Source organism: Camarhynchus parvulus, chromosome 3, assembly GCF_901933205.1.
Source record: "Camarhynchus parvulus chromosome 3, STF_HiC, whole genome shotgun sequence".
Lineage (NCBI taxonomy): Eukaryota > Metazoa > Chordata > Aves > Passeriformes > Thraupidae > Camarhynchus > Camarhynchus parvulus.
Genome location: NC_044573.1, coordinates 23,917,949 through 23,937,484, shown reverse-complemented (window position 1 = coordinate 23,937,484; position 19,536 = coordinate 23,917,949). Strand labels below are relative to the sequence as shown.

At 38.5% G+C, this 19,536-nt stretch overlaps 1 protein-coding gene across 3 annotated transcripts in view; it reads right to left on the bottom strand.

Annotated features, from left to right (window-relative positions):
* MTA3 (metastasis associated 1 family member 3) overlaps positions 1 to 19,536 on the bottom strand; it is a 139,892-nt gene that overhangs the window by 38,106 nt on the left and 82,250 nt on the right. For all 3 annotated transcript variants that reach the window (XM_030946551.1, XM_030946550.1, XM_030946552.1), the window contains exons 12-16: positions 17,453 to 17,577; positions 16,450 to 16,601; positions 15,177 to 15,399; positions 6,997 to 7,083; positions 1,948 to 2,094 (exon numbers count right to left, since the gene is read on the bottom strand). In XM_030946551.1, the coding sequence (XP_030802411.1) occupies positions 1,948 to 2,094; positions 6,997 to 7,083; positions 15,177 to 15,399; positions 16,450 to 16,601; positions 17,453 to 17,577 (734 nt within the window). The remainder of the gene's footprint in view (positions 1 to 1,947; positions 2,095 to 6,996; positions 7,084 to 15,176; positions 15,400 to 16,449; positions 16,602 to 17,452; positions 17,578 to 19,536) is intronic.

The following is a 19,536-nucleotide window of genomic DNA, read 5'->3' as shown; positions in this document are numbered from 1 at the left end:
CACACTCTTTACTTTGAGGAGAACATCTATACTAAGTAGAAGAAAAATTTTACAGATTTCTAAGCATGCCTCCTTACAGAGACCTAATAATCATAATAATTACCTTGAACTTAATGCTACAGCCTTCTCTGCTGGAGAAATGTGTAGGTTGCAGCAAGATGGGGATCAGTGTCTTCTCACAGATGAGAAGTGATAGGACAAGAGGAAACAGCTTCAAGTGATGCCAGGGAAGGTTTGGGTTGGATGTTAGGGAAAATTACTTCACTGAAAGTGTTGTTGAGCAGTGGAACAGGCTGCCCAGGGAAGTGGTTCAGTCACCACCATCCCTGGAGGGATTTAACATCTGCGGCATGTTGGGTTTAGGGCTTAGCAGTGCTGAGTTAAGGGTTGGACTTCATCTTTGAGGTCTTTTCAACTGAAAGCACTCAATGATCATCTTTACACCCAAGGGAAACTAATTCATCACTCAGGTGATGGTGTGCCATAAAGAGCCCGGTTTTAGGGCCAGCATTGGTGGAGGGGGAGGCCTTTGTTCACGTTCTCATGCAGCAACCACTAAACCATCCATGCAGAGCTCCACCGTCAAAGATGCTGTGGAAAGTCAGCATTTTTGGCTCTGCCTACTAATGCAGATATCATATTTTCTTCCAGCTGCAATATTTTCACCCATGGTGTCACCTTGGTCCCCTGAAGAGCCTGTGTTGCTATGAATGTTGTTTGTCTGTGGTGTAATAGCTGCATGCTGAGCAGATGAGCAACCAATCCTCTCTTCTGTGTATTCTCAGTAACCACTTCTTGTCAAAGGATGTCATGATTCCTATCTCGGCGTTATTAAAGGTACAGTAGGTGTTGTCACTGCAGTACACAAGTAGTGTTTGCAGTGACAGAAAAACAAGATTATGGGGAAGATGATGGATAATGAATCAAGTTTTTCTCCCTGTATTTAGAATACTATTTCTATGAGCTTGTCTGAAAGGCAATTCCTCTCCTTTCTACCTCAACCTATTCTGTGAAGCATGAAAGCAGACAGTCACCTCTTTTGTGAACATTTTTGTGAACAACTTCTCCTTTTGTGAACATTTCTCCTGAACAGTCTATTTGAGAGCCCAACATCTGTCAGATTTCTTCCCTCAATAACCTTATTCAATTACAGAACAAATAAGCAAATGGTTTACAGAAGTTATATCTCACAAAGAGATATCAGGAATGCAGGCATGCCTTTTCTTTTGGTATAAACATTATATTCTGCTGGATCCTCCTCTTATTTGGACAAGGTAAAATTGTTTGTGGTTAGAGTTGAAAAATCTTTCTGCTTGGTAAAAAAAAAAAAAAATCATCAATAATGTACAGTCACTTTTCAGGATGAAAAATAAAGATTTTTTGAGAAAAGTTAGTCTTACCCAAAAATTTCTATACTTTTGTTTGTTTGTTTTGTATTTTTGGGTGTTGTTTTTTTTTTTCCACATATCTTCATTCCTGCTCTTAGTTTGCACTGAGGTGTAACGAAGTGGCTGAATACACCAGGCATAAAAGTCATCTCTGGCACTGCACAGTGCACAGAAAAAGCCTCTCCTGCTCCTCTGTGACACACCTTTTGCTTCCTACTCTGCAGGGACTGTGGCTTTCTAAGGTACAATGCAAAAAGCCAAAATAAAATATGCTGCATCTCCACCTTCACCAGAAATTTGTTTTATTCTTTTCTTGTTCTTTTTTGGTAGCTCAAGATCAGTAAGAAAAATGGTAAATGGAGTTTTTGTAAAGATGGTATTAATATATCTTTATCCAATGAATAGGCACCACTATTCATTGCATGGATGCCATAAACATGCCATCCATATCTTACATTTTTCTAAGTCTGTACCCTCTCATTTAATGTTACCTCAGGTTCACAGAAAGTTTTTCAGTTCAGAGAGATAAAGAATATTTCATTTATATTCCTTCACATACCATCAAGCCCGTTATGATGGCTGTAGTTTCTTTTCCCCAAAATACTTAATGAAGAGTGGTTGGAGGGTGCAAGCAGTCGTTTTGCACTTGGACTTTGAAGGCTTGGTGTTGACCTGATTACACTGGGTTTCACAGCAGGATGTATCTCTGTTTGAGACAAAAGAGAGAGAGAAATGATATCTACTTGATTTTAAGATAAGTAAAACAATCTATTCTGCATATGAAATTTACTTTTGTTTTTCAGTGAAAAGAAAATTCCTTCTGCACTTGTGTGTTTACAAGACCTTGAACAACATGAGTCCTCCTACCCACAGGTCCTCCAAGTAAGAAAGATCTATTTCACTTTAGGTTACCCAAGCTCAATTCCATAGTGCAGATATGTAAGGATTTGAGGTTGAAGAGCTAATAAATACAAAACAGTCTGAAATGGTGTGTTCATATTTTCATACCCTTTTGAGATTTGTATTGAAGCTACACACCCACAGGTGTCAGCAAGCAAATAAAAGCATTTTACTGTAGTGAAACCACCTCAATACCTCAAGCTATTCAGTATTTTCTGTCACAATAACAAGCTTTAGGGGATCTTCCCACACACAAGTCACAAGGTGCAGGAGTCAGGGGGCCAGACACTGTAGGGCTCTGCAGCTAAAACTACCCCAAAACTGCTGTGGGAACACTTCCATACTTCCCCTTCCTGGGGAGCTTCAAAGATCCCAGAGCATCTGTTTCATGGAGCAAGATTATTTTGGAGAAAAAGAATAAAGAGGGTAAGAGGCAGCACAGCACATGTGGCCAGCACATTTCAGGGCAGCACCTGCTGTGTTTGCCAGGAGCTGACACAGCTGCATGGAAATTTCTATATTCTGCCAGATAAAAGTGGCAAAAGGAAGCCTCAGCTGAGTCTGCTGGTCCCTCACCAGTAGTTTGCTGAACCAATTAATTAATTCCCATCACACATTTGGGTTCAAAATGCCACAACCCAGCCTTGGGAAGAGCCAGGCTTGTGTGGGAAGTCAGCTGCCCGGGGCAGGTCCTGTCCCTGTGTCACAGCGCAGGGCACCAGCTGCCAGCACTGTGCAGGGTATGAGGCACCTGCAGCCCAATTACAGCAGCCCTCTGATGAGCCCAGGAGGCAGAAGAGGCTGAGAAGGTGAGGGCAGAGGGGCTGGGAGTCAGACCAGCAGAGTCAGCTGCCCAAGGTAGGTGGGATCAGAACACAAAAATTGAGTACTTTCCCATTTGCAGCCCAGGTTTACACCTCCTGAAAAGTGCTTCTTTCTGCTTATAAAGTGATTTTTTTCTGTTTATAAAATGGAGCACAGAAGCTGGGAAGATGCAAAATCTACAGAGAGGCCAAGTATCCAAGGAGGAGCCCCTCCAGCCTCTGCCATCCATGGCCATCATTCAGGAGAAAGAGAAACCACTGCAAAAAGTCAAAGCCCACTGCAATAGCATGTTTCTCCTCCTTCTGGAATGCCCAAATCTGATACCCAAATGCTTCCCTGCCCTGTCTGGAGCTCTCAGCCTCATGGCCTTGGCCAGGCTGTACTGGAACAGCGTGCCAGGAGGAGACAACACCAACAATTTTCACACAGGAAAAGACTTTGCTTAATTGTTCTCCACTGCTTTGGCCGGGGCTTGCAATCTGCAAGCATGAACACCCTCCCACAAGAAGCCTGAAGAGGGCCAGTATGAAACAGTAGGGCAGAGGGTATGAAACAGTAGAGCAGAGAAATACACAGAGAACAGCAGAGCAGGAAGGCACAGGTAACCAGTCACTTCAGGGCAGAGCTGTAGATTTGATGGCACCAAATTCCCCACCACTTAATTAGATGAGAGCTTTTTACAGCCATTTAATGCAGAATTCATCTGCTTTTCACACAGAAAAGATTTCATGGCATGTCCTGTTTTTCTTGTTGTGGGGAACAAGCGTCTCATACTTTGCTTTTTTTACTAAAATGGGAACAGAGGCATGCTTAATGTTATGAACACCACTGATTGCTAAGGCAAAACTAAACTGAAATAGATACACTTGCGCTGCTTGCTGAAGGTAATTGGAATTTGCATTCTAAAATGTTCATTTAGCAATCTTTTCCAGTTTTCTGAAGGAAATGGTAGATTTCCAGGGCTAACAACACTAAAATCTTATTTTATTTGCCAAAGAGCTCCAGCAGCAACCACAGTAATCCCAGCAGTTGCATCAACATATGAGAACTCCACCTCCTTTCATCTGCAACCTACAGGAGAAACGATTTCATATTTTCAGGGTGAGCAAACAGTTGAGGAAGGAAACATTTCCTTCCTTCAACTTCTATTCAGTTCAGAAGTCACTAATCCTCCATTAGTTTACCATGAAGATTGTCTTTTCTCTTTCTGCAGTAGAGGAAGGTAGCAAGACCAAGTTCTACATTTAAGTTCTAGAAAGAAACTCAGTTGAACAGCCAGGTTCATTTCCCAATGGACTGAGTCCTTCCTGCACAGACCTTTACATCTTAGTTCACTCCTCCTCTACATACAGACTTGCTTCAAATATTTTCATGCTTTATAACCAGCACTTTATAACCAGCTGCCTCGTCACACCCAAGCAGAGTAACGAGGCATTTCAGCGGTTTTGCTTATTATCCCTTCATACAATCTTATTATGGAATAATAGTAATCAAAATCTTTTAATTCCTGCTATTCTTAACCTTGCTCTATTGCATAGCACTTCACTGAAAATCTTTTAGCCAGCTGCACTTGTTCTAACTCAGAGAACTGACTGTAGCATTCAAATTATCTCACGACCAGTAGCAAATAACCAGTCAGCCACATTCTGAAATAATAAATAGGAGTAAGAGATAATGTTTCAAAAACATAGTAGGAACCCATTTTATAGGACCAGATTTCAGTCTTAAGCAAGTAAATAACAACAACATTAAAAAGTTTTCCTTGTTCCACTATGTCAGGGTAAAAAAATAAAAACCCAAAGTAAACAAAGAGAAGCTGAAGTCTTCTACCAAATCACCTCGACAAATATCCTGGATTCCAGAGGGGCTTAGGCAGCTGCACGTTTCTCTCACCTCATCTCCTCAACATGTATCCCAGCTGGAGTGTTAGCCTGGTTTCCTCATAACTGAGATAATATAGGACATTTAATTAGCCAGGGGTTCACCACAGCAGCTTTGTTTCAGGAAGCACAGTGATGACTGATGAGATTGAGGGGATTAGCCCCAGCTCTTGAGAGGACAAGGCCTAATTTTAATGCTTGTCCTACCTCACCAGTGGAAGCTGCAGCCAGGATGCAGAACAAGGGTAAAGGGATGTGATGACCCAGGATGTGCAGGGCACTGAAATCCTCCCTGCCTTACCAGAAAGCTTGAAAACAGTAGTGTCCTGACACATTGTTAATCGTATGCCAATAAATTTCTGTGAGAATGGCACAGCATGAATCTTAAAAAGAAAACGAGTGCCTCCTATATAAGTTATGACATGATATATAATAATAATTTTTATGAGAAAAATAGTGCAAGATTTACTTACTTACTGAAACTGCAAAAATCCCTAATAAACTAAAAAGATCACGAACAAACTAAACTAAAAAAGTTCACCAAGCTATGCAGCAAACAAAAAGCCATTTTCTAGCCATCACTATAAAGCTAATTCAGATGAATGCAATCAACTGCACTGGGTTCACTTCATATCCCCAGCACACACATTATTTACCTCAGCTGTAGTGAGACACTGTTACTTCCCATACAGTCAAATACGGAGCAGACTCTACAGATACCTGGCATCTTTTAGCACTGTTAATCTTCTACCAGACCTTCATGTAAGTTCACAAAATGCTGCCTGACACTATTCATCCATTTACTCACATTAAACCTACAGACTTAGACTCCCAGAAGGGTCAAGACAACTCCTCAAAAGCTATATAACATGGCACTAAAAACATGTGGTGCCTTCTAAGTGTCCCCACGTTCCCATTTCCTCTTTATGCATAGACAGGTCAGCTGGATGAACCATCCCCTGTCCAGCTTTCCCCCTCACAACCACAACTCCACCAAGTCAACCAAAGTAATCCCTTCAACACACATAATACACACCAATAGAATGTCTGTAGGGAATTATCCCTGGCTTTTTTCTTAAACTCCAGGGCAGGAGAAATCAAAATTCAGTGAGAATGGCATTAATTCCTCATTACCCACATTCTTGAAGTTAGTATTTTGACAAAATTGATGTCCTGGAAGAACAGTTGTAACTACATTAATAGCTGATTTCTATTTCAGCAAAGCAAGAGACTGTTTACTTTGATCTAGTACAAAAAAAAAGAACCTCCTGGTGACTGATTATGAGCAAAACATCTAGACTAAGCTCTACACTCAGCTACAGAGCTCACTTCTGTAGAACGGGATTAATACACAGCAGAATTTTTCACTGCATTTCTGATCAACTGATTGATTTCTATCCTCATTTGAGGATTAACAGCCTCTGGGTTATCACAATTCTTATATGACTGTGCAAATATTTAACAGTCACTGATGGCTCATTGCAAGGAATCACTATTACCAGAATTTTTCCTCTCCCCATTTACGTATGGGTTCATGTCCTCTTGGTTGTGAACTCATTACACATTTCATTCCACCTTTTAAACTTAGGTCATCAAATTACAAGGTATACATCTCAGTGTGGCTGAGGTCCCCTGCTCTTAAGTAAAAAGTAGTCTTGCAAATGGATGCAAAGGCCACAGCAGAGCAACCCTGAGCATACTGAGAATCTCCCCTTTGAGCAGTTTTTTTTTTAGAGCCAAACTATTTTTCACATTCTAAATTACATCAGGTTTCACTCTGACACTTTAAACCAGTATCAGGAGGACTTCTGCCTATATCCTGAAAGTTCAACCATGCAGTTTTGCAACTCAAGTGGACCACCATTATTATTAATTTATTAATTTCAGAATTTTTTCACATCACCAAAAGCATAAATCTCTCCTTCTGTGCACACCAGGTTATGAAGCTTCAGTACACACTGAAAGTTTGTGTGGTTTGTTATTCTCCAGAGGCAGATACGCACCTAAATACCCAATGATACATGACAGTGGTTTCCTGGTGCTTTTTATCTTCAGAGGATTCCCAGCAAGTTCACAATGTCGATCTGCATCTGAGAATTTTAAAGAATAAAACTCAGTTTAAATATTTTACTATTACAAACAGATTTAGGACATACCAACCAGTCTCTGACTTGCATTTTCAACACAAATTTCTTTTTTTCTTTTAGCCCACCTTTTAGATTCTCCTTTTTATCATCAATACTTCTAATCATGAATATTTAAAGGCAGGACATGTCCTCTTTCATGTAAGTGATGTTATGTTTTGGTTTTTTTTTCTTTTTAAGGAAACATAAGTTTCAATACCAGCTAGATTGTAGTTTTTGCTTACAAAGTCTTTCTGGAGATAGACAGCCAGGCAAATGGAACATAGATGAAAACATGAATACTAAAAAATGCAGTTTTGGCTATTAAAAATTATTTTCATTGAATTCTTTTTTGTTTTCTACACACTTCTCTGTCTCTAAATGGGGCAATACAGGGTCAAGGATTTAAAGCTGGGACTACTGATTTTTGTCGTACAACTCTTCATTGTAAACTTTGCATCAAAAATGCTCAGTTGTAACCAAGTATTACAGAGCTCAAAGGTCTCAAAGATTGGAACTTTCTGCTCAGTACATGAAAACTAGCAGTGCAGCAACTGCCTTAGATTTCCTGCTGCTACTGTGAATACACAAGCAGTGATTCCATCCACATTTCCCAAAAACAAAGTGTTAACATAAAGAGGTTCATGCTAAGACAATGCAGTCAGTCAACTTAAGGCAAAAATTCACAAGGCACCAGGTTTCAGTAAATAATTTCAAGACTACTGGAAATAGACCATCTCTTTTTTTCTTTTTAATTATTCAGAATGATTTGGTTTCCTGTCTTCCAAGAGCATATAAAAACCCCCATAGGGAGCTGGCAGTATCCCTAGAATACAAGTATTCTGGTCTGGACAAAACTGCATTCATACAGTGATTATATAGATTGGGAGGTCTCTCAAATGGAATAACTTCCCACAAATACCTACCTACAAGTTTTACAGAAGGGACACGTTATACATAGATTATAATTGCAACTCCTCCCTGTGTTTCACCAAACTCTTCCTTTGCTTCATTCCAGCACATGAGACAGAGTAAACAGTAACAGGAAGAGGATAAGACACCATGTAAAGAATTTACAATCCCTTTATCAAATCTAATCTAGATCTGTGCAAAAATCATGAAGATTGTGAATGCACAGCAATGACTGGATTAAGTATTTCAGATGTTCAAGATGTTTTCAGTGCAGGAGACAAAGCACAACTTACTTTCATAGACGAAGGAACCTACCTAAAATTCTGGAAATACTAATGGGTTTCAAAGGTTCCAGAGCCCTAATGCTGAGTACATGAAGTACTTTGTTACTTTTTCTTAATCACAACACATGCTGTGCTCAGGAAAAAGACCCAAAAGGCCTGGTGCCTGGAATATTTTTAATATTGCAAAACACCTGAAATTATTTAAGTGGTGGAGCAGAATGATGTGTCTCCACTGACTCCCTCAGTAAAATAAGCAGAGGTTATATAGTATTTTATAGCTACTTTGAGAACAGCAAAGCATCACCCAAGAAGTAATTAGCGAGAAAATTTTCCATCTACGTGTCTTCACTATAAAAAAAGATATTGAATCATGTTGTGGTATTTATATGCTGACTGGGAATACATACTGCAAGGAGAGCACAATTTTCATGCTTGAGATAAAGCATGTTCATCAAACGTGATATTCCAAAGCACACCTATCTATTGAAACAGTAAAGTATGCTTAACAGCACAAACTTTGATCCACAATAAGGTGCTCCCATAAAAAGTATAATAAAGTTTATGATCTTTATGCAGAACACAGAGAAGAACATAGAAGTTGTATTGTACATCATTCTCAAGTGTAAAGCCAGAGAATAAAATTTGGGTAGGAAGTTACCAAAACTCCCAAAATTTAAAGCAAGTCCTAAAATCAAATATGATCTTTTATATGAGCAATAAAAATTGTAGTAAGACCAGTGAAATAGTGGAAGCTATGAGAAAAAACACATTTATAACAAGAAGGAATCTGATTTTTTAGTATATTTTTCAAACATAGCAAAAGCAAAAAGTGTGCTGGTGTCTGTAGCAATAGATTATGAAGGTGTGAGGAAAATACACAAGAAAATAAAGGCACAGCAGAAAAGCCAAAAGCGTTTTTTGTATCACTGTTCATTGCAGAAGCACTTAAAGAAGCTCACTTCCAAAATACTTTTACAAGGAAAGTATGAGAACTGTGTCACATTGAAGTGTCCACAAGAAATATTTCAAAACAAACTGGTAAATCAGTAGAACCAAGTTACCAGGACCAGGTGGAATTAATCCAAACTGCTGAGCAGACATGCTGCTGGTGTTTAACGAATGCTTAAATATTCCTGGTTGAAGAGAACAAAACCAGGGCAAATGTGATAACATTCTCCATTAAGTATGTCTGCAGAGTGGCAGAAGGTTGCATTATTAATAGAGGCACATGGTTAAATTTGGAAGCGTCAAAGGAGCCAACAAAGACCTTGGAAGGGAAGGCAGGTTGGGCGTGTTCTCATGACTGGGTGGTGTCCTTGCAGCAGGAAGGACGCGCAATGGCACGCTGGGCCTCATGCGCCCGGCAGGGCTGGGAGGAGGTCACCTCTCCCCTCAGTCCATGGCAAACACAGCCAGAGCCTGTGACCAGCTCTGGGGTCCCCACCAGGAAGAGATACAGGCACAAGGAGCAGGGCCAGCTGATGGATTGGGTGTTTGAGGGCAGCACATCCAGGGCCTGCGGGAACTGCTCTGGGCAGCCCTGAGAGGGAAGGACAAGGGGACACCTGGCTGGCACCTGCAGCCTGCCAGCACAGAGCACAGGGACACTGAGCCAGACCCTGCTCAGAGGAACACAGGGACAGCACAGAACACTGCTCCTGTCTGTGGCAGCAGCCAGGCTGGGAGACAGGAGATTGTTGGGTACAAGGATAAGATTATTTACTCTGAGGTTGATCAAACACTGGAGCAGGTGCACAGAGAAGTCATGCAGTCTCCATCTGTGGAGATACAAAAAGCTCATCTGGCCTAAAGGCCCATGACCACATGTACCTTCTGCAAGAGGTGGGATCAGAGACCACAAGGGTCCTTTCCTATTTACATGTCCTATAAACCAGTAAGTGCCAGTCTCATAAGCCTGCCAGGATCCTCTGAGGGGACCATGACCTGCCCACGTGCAGCTGATCTAGCATCCAATTTGGCACTTCAGAGAGTTTTTACCAAACTGGGTCACCAAAGACCTCTGCAGTCCAGCTGTCACAGGGTAAAAGGGGCTTTTTCAGGAACTAAAACCTTATTAAAATTAATTGTCTATGTAATCCCCAAATGATCTGTGCTGTTCAACATATAAAAGGCCAGCAAAAGAGGTGATTAATGAGTTAAAATTTCCTGATAAGAAATTTCCTAAGCATAATCAAAGCTAAAACTGATAGCAAAGGACAGGAGTAGCATCAAGCAATGCACGTCAATGAATTCTGAATGGGTAGAATCATCATAATATATAGATATAATGATAGCTCCTACACCATCACAAGGCAGAAAAGTATTCATGAAGTCAGAATCAACAGCTTTCTAAAAATATCTAGACAATACTAAAAAGAAATCAAAATCAGAATGTTAGAAAACATGATGATAGGAAAATAGAAAACACGGCTTTCTAAAATTATGGGAAATCTGTATCTTGAAGTACACATAATATGGGGCACCACAACCCTAAAGAGGATACAGCACAACCAGAAAAATTGTAGGAAACAACATTACAAACCAGAGTGTGAAACATATTTTTATGAAGCTTTAAAGCTGCCAAGCATGATGACTGATGTGGGCATTACAGAGGTGAATGAAATCAGTAATGCCAAGAAGATGATAACAAATGAGTCTGTGCTTGAAAGTATTTTCTAATTATTTCCTTTTCAAAAAACTATATTTGTAGGTCTCTTAAGCTTAGAGAGACTCTCATTAGCAAGTTATTTCTCTTTGACATTCCATCATATCTCTGTGAAAATGCAGATCTAATGAATGTACTGCATTCCCTGAATTTTATTCTTACAAACTTTGGGAAAAAATATTATGCTTTATAAATTATTTTACTGGCTATTAAAATCTGGCACAAATTGTATTCAAAGATAACAACAGAGAAGATATTTTCATCCTAGATACAACTAAAAGCTCTTCCATAGCTATCAAAATCAAGGATGAAAACATAGTTTGTGAACCAATACCCATAAATGTTACTCAATTCAAATGAATGGGTAGCTTTATAGCAGTAAAATACAAACTTTATGCTTACAAAGACAAATCAGTAACATTTTGCATATTCTACTGTTTTCACTTGTCTTTGTTGTACCAAACTAGATCACTAACAAGCACTATGTACCATATTTGTTAATAAATCTGAGGATTAAAATGTATAACAAATTTTCATCGTGATCAGTACACCCATTTCCAGATAACTATACATATATTATACAGATAATATATTACCATGCACTGAAAACATTTTGACAATCATATCTACACAGACAGCATATAGTTATTCAGATCTAAATTACTATAATTAATTTATATAGTTATAGTGATAAAGCTATATCCAAGCAATGAAAAAAAAAAAAAAGTCCCTCAAAAGTCTCCGTGTGCTGAAGCAATAATGTTTACAGACACATGGCTCCCTGCCAGGCATTTATCAACCTGCCTGTGAGCTGCAAACAGATCCAGTCTCGTCAGTGACTGCTGAGAAGAATGCTCACTTTGCTTTTTCTCTAATTAAGAGACCTTCCCCAGACAGGATGGTCTCGCTTAACTTTCTAAAAAAAACCCATGCAATATATTCAAACTAAAAAAGGAGGTAGTGCATGAGCTTTAGACCACAACAATTTCATCTCACCAAAGCAGTTCGCCAATTCTAATTAGTCCTGGAAAAACCATCAGACAAGTTTATTGTCACCAACCACAGTGAGTCTATTAAGTTCAGACAGAACAAAGTTTGAGCTTTCCATGATGAGCTGTGCTCCTAGCAGGAGGTGCTGTGCCTTCTCAACCTCCTGGTGGCCATCCCAAGATTGAACTGGGATGTAAATCCATCCTCTCCACTACCTCCTGCTGGCATCTGAGCAGGGGTCGTGCCACAGGCTTCATTAATGAGGAAAATCTAATTCTCTGTACTATCTGAAGGAATAAAGAACACAGAATAGGACCTCGTTTTCTGCCAGTGGATATAATGGGCTGAGGGAGAGGATGTGGGTGGATGTTCAATAAGAGAAAATATTCTGTCAAAACCTGGTTTTCTGGGCCTTATCATTCCCAGAAGCTTCCATCCTCCTCCAAGACATGAGAAGTACCTGCAGATGAATTCAGGTACACAGGTGGAATGCAAAAACCAATTTATTTTATGACTGAGCTGTGACACGCTTGTTCAGACAGCCTTTCTCCGATCTGGGAATCAGTTTCATTTACAACCTGGCACTTCAACAAATTGCACAAGACTAAGCGGGCATAAAACCTGGTATGCAGCTGGGATAAGTGCCCCACCAATCCTCTGCCTTCAGATTTTATGGTTTCTGAGTGTTGTTATGGTGCCTAATGCAATATAGCTGGGAAATGCAGTTACATTTTCAAGAACTGGTTTGGCACACACAGAGTCAGGTGAGTCTGACAAAGCATCTAAGCAGCCATTAGATTCAAGTTTCAGCACACCAACATGGAACACAAATTCCAAATCAGTTCTTGTGCCTTGTAACCATCTCATGCCACATCACATCATGGATGACCTGGTACCCTGGCCAGGTTATTAGTTAAGCACGACTGTAATATTTCTAACACCAACACAGATACTCATTCAGTACTGTAATTATTCAGTGGATCCAGCATAGGAAATCATTACTGCTAATTAAGGACCTTGTTTAAAAATTCAAAAATCAAAAAAATCAAGATAACCTTAGAAAAGGATTCAGAACATCCACAGAAAAAGACAGACTATTTAGTTATAACATTAAAATCTATAGAGTGCTCTGAGAACAGGTCACCAGATGACAGTACAGGAATAAAACTACAAAATATTCTTTTTCGCCTTTACTAGAGCAAGAATATGACAAGGACAATGCAGGTAAAATCACTGTAATGATTCCACAGAAAGAGATTGCCAGAAACAGAACAAGGATTGTGGATATGTGTGTCCACATGAAGAAATGTGACTTAAATTATTTGAGGTGTAATTTGGTTTCCACTGTTAGAAAACTATTTTAATGCTGTGTTCAAAACCATTAACAATTGTGACTCTTTTTCTACAACCTATATTAGGTCTAATCAGAAAGCATCAGAATTCAATGAGACAAAATCACAAGGTCCAAAATTTGCTTAAGCAAAAAGAATCATGAAAGACAGACACCATAGGTGAAAAAAGAAAAGTCTTTCTATTCTTGCTGTTAATCTCATGTAGAACTCTTTCACTCAGAGCAAAGAGAAAACACTCCCAGCACTGCCAGTTGAAGCAAGAATGACTATTTCCCACTGAAAAGCTCAGCTTTTCACTCCTCTCTTTAAAAGTTGAACACATGTTCTAAACAGTTGGATAAAATCTTTTCTTCTGTTTTTCTTCACCTTCAACAAAAGTTTCATCTTTTCAATATATTTTACTGCAGTGAGTGAGAAGAAACACAGATATGGATATAAAGATATGAGGTTCAAGTGAACTTCTGAATTTTCCTCCATGATTCAGCAAAAAAAACAAATTTAAAAGTTCAATACCTTTCTCTCAGAAAGTAACCTTTATTTTGGATTGAGGATTAAAAATATCATCTTAATCCATCTTTAGACATACTTCTTCCATGAAGAACAACTCATTTTATTCTCACAGTTGACATACGGTTTCCTGAAATCTGAAAGTTGTTCCTGACTTGCATAGATTTAAAAGAAGAAAGAAAATGGCCAAAATAACTAAAAAAATTAGACAAGAACAATTAACAGAAATATTCAGCAAATTTTGGAGTACTGCAAAAGTAGGTGAAAAGTTTGTATATGCATAATGGCTGGTCTTGAAGTACATAAAGGGAAAACAATTACTCAAAATCAGATTTTAAGCCTCTGTGGAGTAAATTTCTTATAAACAGTGCAGACATCATCTGCATCCCAGATAAGTATGCTGGGAAAACATTCAGTGTTAATCTAATAAAGATGCTTATAAACCCTACATCTAATGATCTTAAAAGTTCTCTTCAATTCTAATACAATTGACAGTACAATGAACCAGCATGCCTCATCCTGGAATATCAAGCATCTGCTCCAAGAACTGTATCTATGGAAGACTGGGAATCATAGCCAGACAGTGTGAACAGTAAAACAACGTGCCTGGCGCAGATAAAAAAGCTGTTGAAATATTCAGTGACTTTGCAGAAGAATTTACACACGTATGCAGGTGAAGAGACTTACTGTTGCTATCTACAAAAACTAATAGCTTTTGTCATACTACTAGAAATTCATCAGGTCTTTACATTTTGGCTATAAAAAGAACAAGTGTAATACAGAATTTTATTTAGAATTAAAATTTAAAACTGGAACAGAAAAAAACAAAATTATGCAACTATGATGAAAAAACATGGCTATCACCACCATCTGATTGTCATAATGACAAAGGACTGCATTGCACACCACATTTAAATTATTATGAAACCCCAGCTCCTCATTCTTTGACCAATCCCACTGAAAAAAAAGTACAATGTGTACAGATCTATAGGTTCTGCTCAGCAAATGATTAAAAAAACCACAACAGAAAAGCACGCTTCTTTCATGCTGCCTAGTAGGAAGAATGTATGTTGTGGCACTGATTTTCCCCTCCGGCCCCCCATTGTTGTTAATGTCAATTTTTGAAAGTGAATGAGGTAATAGTTTTTAATTAATTTGAAATGTTCCCACAGTTTAAGACCTGTTCAAGGCAACCAATGTGTCGGCAGATGCTGGACAAATGAAAAAAATAAAAATGAAAAGCAAAAGCGTATAGACAAGAAATGTTTATTGAAAAAGAAAATAAAATTAAAAGACAAAAATGGGTGGGAAGCACAGCACACAGAACTAAGAATTAAAAAAACATCTTACATTCTGCCTTAATGGCAGCACAGTTAATAGGGACAAAGGGACGTCGCGCTGCCTGCCGCAGCCGGAGGGTATTTTTGCAGACCTGCCGGGCCAGTTTTGTCCAACAGGTGGTGTGCAGAAAGAAAGCCTGCCGCGTTTTCACCGCCGACTTGGGGCTGCCCGTGTTCCGCACCGGGGTGCCCTGCGTGGCCTGCCGCGACAGGTGCGTTCGGACATGCGGCTCCTGCGGGACAGAACACGGACAGCGTCACACACAGCTCAGTCACGGCACCCAAACAGCCCCAGAAGTCAAGATAGCCTCGGAAAGGGAGCCGGGACATCCACAGAAAAAGACAGACTATTTAGTTATAGCATTCAAATCTACAGAGTGCACTGGGAACAGGTCACTACACGGTAGTACAAGGAATAAAACTAGAAAACATTTTTTTCTTTTTGCCTTTACTAGAGCAAGAATATGACAATGACAATGCAGGTAAGATCACTGTAATGATTCCACAGAAAAATATTGCCAGAAACAGAACATGGACTGTGGATACGTGCATGTATATGAAGAAATGTGACTTAAATTAGTTGAGGTATAATTAGGTTTCCACTATTGGAACATTATTTTAATGCTGTGTTCAAAGACCATCAACAATTGTGACTTTTTTTTTCTTCAACCTATGTTAGGTCAAATCAGGAAGCATCAGAATTCAAAGAGACAAAATCACAAGGTCCAAAATTTGCTTAAGCAAAAAGAACGTAGTGTCTGTGAAAGACAGATACTTCTTGCTTCCCTCTGTAGTGTCTGTGAAAGACAGATACTACAGGGGGAAAAAAAAAAGTTTTTCTACTCTTGCCATTAATCTGATGTAGAACTCACGGGAATATGTGAATAACATGTCTAAGCACTTTACAAAAAACAGGCCAGTGCAGGAAGCCACAGAGCAGACAACTCTACTGAAAACAGGTATATAATGCCATCCTAAATGAGACATTGTATAGTAGATTTAACATTTCAGAGATAACACACCATTTGACAAACAAAATGACACTTGTACATTCAAAATGCAGGAAGCACATGCTTGTTTATACAAGAAGTGGTCAAGTAAAGATATGGCAAGGCCTGAGCACTGTACAGTTCTACTTAACAGAGAAAAAGGATTAATAAATTGAGTTTTGTAATACCAAAGTTGAACACATACATGAAAACCATTCCATTAAATAATCAATCACAGCAGTCTTGTGAAAGCACCATGTTTTGTTTTAGGAAAGTTTGCCTACACAATCCTACCTCTGTAGGTTGGCTGGAAGACAGTTTATCTTCATCTGTCTGTGTGGGCATTTTCAGGCCACCATATTTCTTCCAATAAATCCAGCAAGATGCACACAACCTACATTGCATATTAGGAGGGCCCCAAGAATACCATTGGTGAGACTGCGGAGCTAAGGAGGAGAAAGCAGCAGAGGTGAACTAGTGTAAGCTACATTCACTGCAATCAATCCAAAGGCTGTAATAGATGATTATATACAGCCATAACACATGGCAATAGCAGAGCATTGTATGGATAAATATGTAATGGATAAATATTTGACACAGAAAGTAAAAACTTGAATTGTTTGTTGCTTCATTTTTTTACAAAAGTACCAGAGAGGTGAACTCCAAATGGAAATTCTGGAAATGCTTCTAAAATTAATTTCCAAACAGGGACTTTGTATTGCTGAGATTTTCTCCCAGAGGACTACCAGAAAAAAAACAAACACACTATTTCTAATCTCACCCTGGAAGACAGGCTAATTAAGTTGGATTTTATATCTCTTCTCATATGACCTCTGTTGAGGGTTACTAGTCCAAGAACTCTAACAAAAATTATCACACAAAATACTAGAAAGAAGCAATAGTCCTCCCCATCTTCCCCAACAACAAGAGAGGGGATAAAATATTCCAAAACCATTCAAAGAAAAAAAATTAAAACTCAAAAACCCTGCAGCCTTAAAGAAAAATCAAAAATAAATTTGAATCTAGCTTTGTGAAGGTAAAGGAATAATAGATCAATGCCACCATTTTACGCTACTTAATCTTTCTGTACTTTATGAATTGTTTAAAAATAAATCAAAGAAATTTGAATGCTTTAATTAATATACTGAAGGCAGATCTAACTTTAAAGATATTTCTACCATAAGAGCAATTGCAAATTATCCTCTGTCATATCCTAACAAAATTACATACCTTTTTTTTTGAACAGCACATATTAAGATTCACCCACACTCAAGTCATTAAAAATATATTTACTTACTATAGCAGCTTTCACAAGCCCGACCTATAACTGTGGCTTGTGCCTGGTAAGAAGCTCCCATTGCTCCATTGACTGCAGCAGGTTTCCCATTGTTGCTGGATATTTGATTGGGATTTGGTTTATTGCTTTAAATAAGTTTTTTTTAAAGGTTGCAAAAAAAGGAAAAAAAAAAGTGGTTTTATTAACTGGTTAGTCAACAGGAAGACAAACAATCTAATTCTGGAAATCTGATGTGTGCAGACAACATCTATAAAATCTTCTCTAAACAACAAGAGTAATTTTTGTACTTCTCTATTATTTTCAGCATTGTCAGACACTAGCTATGTTAGGAGCTGCTCTGACACTCCAATTTGCAGCTTTTACTGCATTCACATGGTCTAAGCTACTTGGAAAGCTCATAAAAGACCAACTCTCAGAGGTCAAAGCATGAACAAAAGTCTGACACAGCATGGAATTTAAGAAGGTGGTTCTAGTCAACAGGTAAGGTTTGTGAGTTGAGGATGAACTTTGAGTGAAGTATAACAAGAGGAGCAACAGTGCCTGTAATACTACAAGGTTTTTGAGCCCAGGAAAGGGTCAAACAGCCTCCTGTCTGTAAAAGAAGTACACACAGTAACATAAACGTCTTATAACCACAGCAAAACTCACCCATATATCAGGTTGTTCTGTCTCAGTTCTTTTCTAAATGACTTCCTCTCTGAGAAGGCTAACTGTTTTTTGGATATTTCTGTTTGGCTTTTTAATATTATTGTACCATATCATTCTCATAATTATTCTAACTTCTAATACTTTAGTGAAGTAGGACTTTACAGGTCAATTAATTCAGAGAGCATTAATATAACGCCTCACTAGATTAAGTGCAATATTTCCAGAGTTTCGACTTGGTGAGTCTTAATTACCCTCAATACAATGAAAGGCTGGATACATTGATTCCTAAGATAATTATTTGTCATTTTAGGCAGCATAAAATATATTAAAGAAATGTTAAAATTATAATTGAAGAAACCTTTGCTATATCAAGTGTCTATTTCAAATGCCAATAACCCTGTCTCTTGCCTTTTCCTTTTTCACTGTATCAGCAAGAGACAATTTTACAATTTCCACATATTCTTTATCCTGGGCTCAAGGTACAGGAGAAGAGCTTGAAAGACAATTAAATCTTCCACATTATGATCTGTTGCTTAGTTACCTTTCAGAAATGCCATGAATTGAAAGGGACTCTCTGGAATTAAGGACAGAACCTTGCAATTACAGGAAATACCTAATGATCAAGTTCAAAAAGGTACTCAGCTCTGAGAATCAATTCTACTCAGATTTCAAATGCAGTAAATGAGTCTTGAAGCAGAGCATTTAGCAATCCCATGACCACCACAGATACCAAAGCCTTGAGAAGCCCTACCATCCTCCTACTGTTGACTAGAGATTTTGTCTTGAAATAGAGGCAAAAGACAGGCAGTAAGATAAAAATGCAAAAATCCCACCTTTTGAAACACATTTTGTCATCCAATACAGCTGGTCCCTACTATGAACTTACTGAAAATCCATAATTGAATTTTCATAATTGGACCAAGGAAATTAAATTGAAAAAGCATAATGTAAAGTCTGAGCACCTCATGGTTTTCCTAAAGCAGCCACTCATCTGAGAAGGTTAGGGAACACTCATACTAGAGTTTTTAGCTTTTTTTATACAGTGTGACTTCTTAGAGATGTGAGCTTCAAAACTCACCAAATTTGTTCTAAGATTAAAATAAATGTAGCAGTCTGCTGCTTTCATTGTTACATCTGTTTAAGAGAGAAAAGCCAGTATGAAATATGGAAATGAAACTCTATTGTATGTAATTTATACAAGCCATCAAAAATCTTTGTGAAGTACTTCCTTTGTTATTACATTCTTCTGTTATACAAACACTCACAACAATGGGAAGTTCATATATAAGTAAACTGAATATACTCACAGAAAGCTTAGAAAACAGTGATTTGGAATCCTTTCTCTTGTCATAATATTGAGGAAATTATGACTATGTAGGAAGGATTTTATCTTTTTTCTACAAACCACATGTTAACAGAGGCGGATATAGCATCCA